Consider the following 6,000-nt stretch of genomic DNA (forward strand, 5'->3'; position numbering starts at 1 on the left):
GCAACTGAGCCCACGCGCCACAACTACTGAGCCCACGTGCTCTGGAGCCTGTGCCCCACAACTAGAGGAGAGCCCGTGCACCGCAACTACTGAGCCCGCACACTCTGGAGCCTGTGTGCCACAGCTAGAGAGAAGCCCACACACCACAATGAAAGATCCCACGTGCCACAACTAAGACCCGATGCAGCCAAAATTTTTTAAAAATAAAATTTTAAAAAATTAAAGAAAAAGAGTTGGACCTTTAAAAAAAAAAAAAGAAAAAGAAAATCACTGTTCTGGATGAAGCCTTCAGAGAGTCAGGAGCAAACTGAGGAGGGAGGTGGGAGGCCCCCAGGAACACCGCTGGGCCTGGGAACCAGGAGCCCTGGGCTTTGGTCTCACTTTGACTACACCACTTAGCAGCCAAATCCTTTCCCTCTATGGACCTCAATCTGTAAGATGCGGTGGCAGGGAGGCTGGGCCACACCATCAGCACCCAAACACAGGACTGTCTGCATCAGGTTCACCTACAGTGCTTGTCTGTTAGGTAGACAGAGAGATAAATTGCTGGGGCCCCAATCCAGATCTCTTGAATCAGCCTCCAGGGGTAAGACCTGGGGATCTGTATCTTTAACAAGCATTCTGGGCAAGACCGCCTCCTAGCCAGGTTTAGGAACCACTGGATTAGATAACCCAAGATGTACTCCTTGTTCTCAAGCCCTCCTACTATATACACCTCCCCTGGCCCACTCTCAAAGCCTTGTTTCTCCTCACCTAGCACGTCCTGGGGGCTTTGGGGGAACTGCTTGCTGAGCACGGTCTCCAGAGCATAGCTCAGGTCCATGCTGTGCCTGGTTATCTCGGCCGGCGTGGCACCTGCCGGGAACATCTGTGTGGGCAGCTCGGAGAAGCGGATCTCTGTGCCGGCTCTGGGCTTCATCTCGGGCAGCCGGGCCAGGCCTTCCTGGTAGCTTTTGCACTCAGTGCCGCAGAGGGGTAGATTCTGCCCCACCCGGTCCTTGGTGTACTTCATGGAGAGCACAGGCAGCACCTCTGAGAAGGCACAGATGTGCCGACTCTCGGGCTGGAGCTTCTCCACTGTGGCCTCGCTGATGAAGTTGGTTAGTGAGATCCACTTCTTGAGTGTGGCATATGGGTAAGGTCCCAGGAACTGGTCCAGCTCCTGGAGGTTGGCCCTCATGGCCTCCACCACAGCCTCTGGGGCTGGAGACAGGTCTACCTCTTCCTGGACTGCATCCCAGCGCAGGACCTTCAGCCCCCGCTGCTGCAGGCTAAGGAAGAAGCCCATACGGGGGCCCACCTCCCTGGGATTGGCCTTGTCCACAGAGCTGTAGTGGAGGAAGTGGATGCCCGGAGGGATCATCTTCACACCCCGGAACTTGGGCCCCACCTCCCAGGAGTTGTAGTCAATGCCAAACTCTGTCCCCTTGGGCATATTCAGGATGACCACAGTGGCCCCTTCAAAGAAGAGGTGTTTGGCAAGCTCAGGATCCATCTGCATGGCAGCCATGGGACCAGTAGTGAGTGACCAAAAAGAAAACTTTTCTAGTTTTCCAGAACAGCTGAAAAAGAAACATATCAGAGTTAATCAGAACCTGGGGAAGGATGCTTCATTTGCTGAGCATTCTCTATGTGCCAGATATTGAACTAGACCCCTGACATAATTATCTCCCTTAATTTTCACCACAACCCTGCACTGTTTTACAGATGAAGAAAATAAGACTCAAAGAGAAGAGGGGTTTTGTGTTTTGGTTTAATGAGCAAGAACACTCACTTCACAGCTGGAAAGACATCACTGAAAGAAAAGTGACATGTTCAAGGTCACAGAGGACCCAATTAGAACCTGGGTACCCTGCCCTCCAGGCCAGTGTTCTTTCCACTGTTCATTCAGGATCTACTCTCAGATCTCCTTCTCACAACAGAGGATGAAGGCAGAGAAAGCTTGGCTGGTCCATTCTAAACTATAACTCTGCCTAAACTGTCTTAAACTATAACTCTGTCTAAAACCTATTGCTGGAGAGTCCCCAGAAGAGTTGAGAAGCACCCACTCAGTTTCCTATAAGCCTCAGGGAAGGCCCAGAAATGGACCAAAGGTGGAAAGTGGGTGCTCAGCATCTAAAATTCACAAAAGGTTTGGGCAGTGAAGAGCTTTTCAACCACAACCACACGCTTCTTCTTCTCTTACTTATAAAAAACCTGAAGTCCAGGGAGTGAAACGACTTCCCAAAGGGTTCACAGTCAGTAGCAGCTCTGCACTGCTCACCCAGAAGGGATCCAAGAGGCACAGCTGGCCTTGGATCCGAAGAGAAAGACCATAGAACATCTATTTTGTCTACCTCTGAACTACCCATGAGGACACACTGATAAAACTTCTGTGAGCAGACACACACTGCCTCTGTATTTATAAGAATGGTTCCAACATGAACTAATTTAAACAGGACAATTATCTAACCCTCTAGTCCCAAGACACCTATCTATTCAATTCAACAAATAACCCTGGAATGCCTGCACTGTGCCAGGATCTTCACCAGGAACTAAAGGAAACATTCACAGAGTAAGACAGTTACTGCCCTCTAGGCACTTCCAATCTAGCCAGACATACAAACAAGGCCCCAAAACTTCACAAACAGAAGGACCAGCTGCCTGTTTAATCCTTTTTACTCATTTTATTTAAACAAACAAAACAAAATAAAACCATGAGGAAAGGAAGAGCAATCCTTTTCTAAAAATGTTAAGGACATATTTTATTGTCTTAACCCAGTACCCACCACAAATGACTCTCACTCTAAATCAGCATTATTTTTCCAAACTGCAAGTCACGACCTGTTAATGGGTCAAGAGATCATTTTAGGGGATCTCAACCAGCATTAATTTTTTTAAATAAAAGGACAGAATTTTTAAAAATCAGAGTACATCATAAATATTAAAGCTAAGTACTGTTTTCTGAAGCTTTGTGTGTTTGTATGGACTCTTGGTCACAACATAAAATGTATTTGTTACTGTAGGTCACAATCAAAAAAGTGTGAAAGCCACTGCTCTGAATAATTTATATCATTTTCCTATTCCTAATCTTGAATTCAGAAGGTACTTAATAAATGTTTGCTAGATAAACAGCTATCGCGTTAGAATACTGCTCATCACTTAGCCATCTTCCCTGGTGGCATGTGTATGCCCCTCCTTGATAATGCCATTCCTTTCCTTCTATTTCCACCAGACCGTAATTCTCCTCACTATATCTTCAGCAGCTGGCACATGGCCTGGCACAAAGAAGATGCCTTGGGAGGCAGAAAGTCACATCCACCCACTTCTCTCTACCACCTCCTTAATCTAAGCTACCATATCCCTCACCCACAGAGTGATCGCCCCTTCAATCCCTTCTCCATCCAGTAGCTGGAGGGACCTTCTCAAAGCACTAATCTAAGCATGTCACCATCCATACTTAATATCCTCTGAGAGGCTTCTCATGTGGCTCTTGGCAAACTAAATTCCTACCATGACCTACAAGGAAGGCCTGCGTGGTCTAGTCCCCAGCAACTCCTCCAGCTTGTGTCATACCATGCTTCCCCTACACGCTCTCTGTTGCAGCCAAACTGACCTCTTTCAGACCCTCAAACAGGAGGCTTCCCTGATAGAAAACTCTTCCCTCCCCTCTTTCTCAAATCATTTTTCTGATCTCTGCTCAATATTCAACTCCTCAGTAACGCTTCTTTGACCGGGGCTAAGTCAGTTCTCCTGTAATTCGCTCTCACGGCGCCTTGTATCTTTCCATGTCACTTATCACAGCTGCAATTTTGCAAATGTTAATAGAGGGCTGTCATTTCCACGAGACGTGGGTCTTTTGTATCTCCAGCACATATTAGACACTTGGTAAACATTTGTTTAATAAAAGCATGATACCCATTTTGTAGGTACGAAACAAAGCCTCGGTTCGGAGAAAAGACCTTAGCCGAAGTTACAGAGAGTAGCTCAGAACCACGTCAGGCGGAGCTAAGGCCCCCGGCCCGCAAGTTCTAAAGTTACGAAAAAAAGCAAGTTACCGCGGGTGCCCCAGGAAGTCCTGGCGACGGTGTATCTGGTGACGGTTTCTCAGGGAGCAAGGCCTGTAGAGACAGGTGGGTCCCACCACCGGCCCACAGACGGGGATGTCCCAGTCCCCCCCGCTAGGTGCCCTAGTGCAGGGCCCTCCGCGATCCCGAGCTGGGAAGAGGGGTGGCCGGACCACACAGACAACGAAAGCAGAGGAGTTAAAAGAGCACAGGAGGCCGCGCTCACCGACTTGGCTCTTGCCTCAGGTTCAGGGACCGCGGAAGCGCACCGGAAGTTCTCCCTCTCTGGCGCCGGACTGGAGCAACAGGAAAAGGGGCCGGGCGGATCTCTCGGTCGCGGGAGAAACGGCCCGTGTCTGCAGGTTCCGCACCATCAAACATTGCCTTTTGCCACTTTTAGTTACTGGTTTTCGCTTCTGAACCGTGGATAATAACTTTCATCAAACGATGCATTTTATATCCCGCTCTAGAAACACATCCACCAGCCATGGTTTTTCGGTCTCAATCAGTCATGGTTTCTGAGTCTGGGGTCAAGTTCATGACTGCCCAGTAGCCACAGACAGAGGCTCAGTCGTGGTCCGGGTCAGTCGATCTCTATCCGAGTGACAGTGTCACAGCTGGCCCGTTATCACCCGGTCCCAGATTCCAACCATACTCAGCTGTAGAGGAGAGCTTCAGAAACCCAGCCCAGAGAGAACCAGTCTCACAGCAGTAGTCACCACATCGGTCCCTCTAGCTATAACAACCTAGTGTCCTCTGACAGTGCAGGCCTAGTACGATATCTCAGTCAGGCTGTAAACGCACCTTGAGGGAGGAAACCTGCCTGTCTTGTTCTCCACCGTTTTCCTGGAACCTAGCACAAAGCCAGGCACAAAGGCCCAGCTCAATACATATATTATGCATTTAATTAATGACGGTAATTCTTTATTAACTAATGGCTTCTATTTTGGAGCCTAGCCCTGTGCTGGGTGGTTGTATCAGTCAGGGTTCAACCAAAGAGGCAGAGCCAACAGGAGGTATATAAGAGCTTTATTACAAGAAATTGGCTTACATGATTGTGAGGGCTGCCTAGGTAAGTCCAAAATCCATAGGGCAGGCCACTTGGAGTATGATTTCTAATCCTCGCACTAACCCTACTAAGCAGACTTAGCATTCCAATGTGCAGAAGAGAAAACTGAGGCTCAAAGAGGTTACACAGCCAGAGTGGCCGGGCTAGGAGGCAAACCAAGGTCTGACTGGTGACTGTCTGTTCTTCTCCCCATGCTGCTGCTCTTTAGCTTGCCTGTCACACTCCCTCAGTGACAGCTGGGCATGCCAATCTGTCTCAGTCAAAATTCATCTCTTAGTGGGTTACAGACTAGACCGGGCCCTGCAGTCATGGTTGATCACAATGAGCTGCTGCTGGATTAGCCAGAGATGGCCTCCATCAGTCACAGTCATGCATGTCAATCTGTCTGTCATGTCAGTTCCATTTCCTGCATGAAGAAGCTCAGCTCCCTCCCCAACCCTCCCCATTTCCAGCCTTAGGTGCTGAGCTCCTTGGTCTGTTTTCAGAGCTCCCTATTCTAGCAGGACTCACCATCTTCTGAGACTTCAGGACACTGAACTATGGGCACAGGAGCCGTAGATGGTAGCCCAGGAATCCCAGCTGGTGGGTTGCATGTCCACCCAGACCAGGTTTCTCAACCTTGGTACTATTGAGATTCCGGGCTGGATAATTCTTTGTTGTAGGGCTGCTGTCTTGTGTGTTGTAGGATGTTTAGCAGCATCCCTGGTCTCTACCCACTGTACGCTAGTAGCACCTCTCAGCTGTGACAACCAAAAATATCTCCAAACATTGCTAAATGTTCCTTGAGGGACAAAGTCACACACATGCGCACACACACACACAGACAAGTTAAGAGTCACTGATCTAAATGAATCAGCCAGGTTATTCCTAAGCAGCTTGGAGGCT

At 48.8% G+C, this 6,000-nt stretch overlaps 1 protein-coding gene across 6 annotated transcripts in view; it reads right to left on the reverse strand.

The window, feature by feature from the left end:
- AAR2 (AAR2 splicing factor) overlaps nucleotides 1–4,328 on the reverse strand; it is a 67,010-nt gene extending 62,682 nt beyond the window's left edge. For 3 of the 6 annotated variants that reach the window (XM_036827213.1, XM_036827214.1, XM_036827215.1), the window contains exons 1-2: nucleotides 4,038–4,316; nucleotides 754–1,562 (exon numbers count right to left, since the gene is read on the reverse strand). In XM_036827213.1, the coding sequence (XP_036683108.1) occupies nucleotides 754–1,510 (757 nt within the window). In that variant the 5' untranslated portion in view covers nucleotides 1,511–1,562; nucleotides 4,038–4,316. Of the gene's footprint in view, nucleotides 1–753; nucleotides 1,563–4,037 lie in introns of all 6 variants that reach the window. The other 3 variants (XM_036827210.1, XM_036827211.1, XM_036827212.1) reach the window with 3 other exon arrangements.
- Between the last annotated feature and the right edge of the window lie 1,672 nt (nucleotides 4,329–6,000).

The sequence above is a fragment of the Balaenoptera musculus genome, chromosome 15 (genome assembly GCF_009873245.2).
Source record: "Balaenoptera musculus isolate JJ_BM4_2016_0621 chromosome 15, mBalMus1.pri.v3, whole genome shotgun sequence".
NCBI lineage: Eukaryota > Metazoa > Chordata > Mammalia > Artiodactyla > Balaenopteridae > Balaenoptera > Balaenoptera musculus.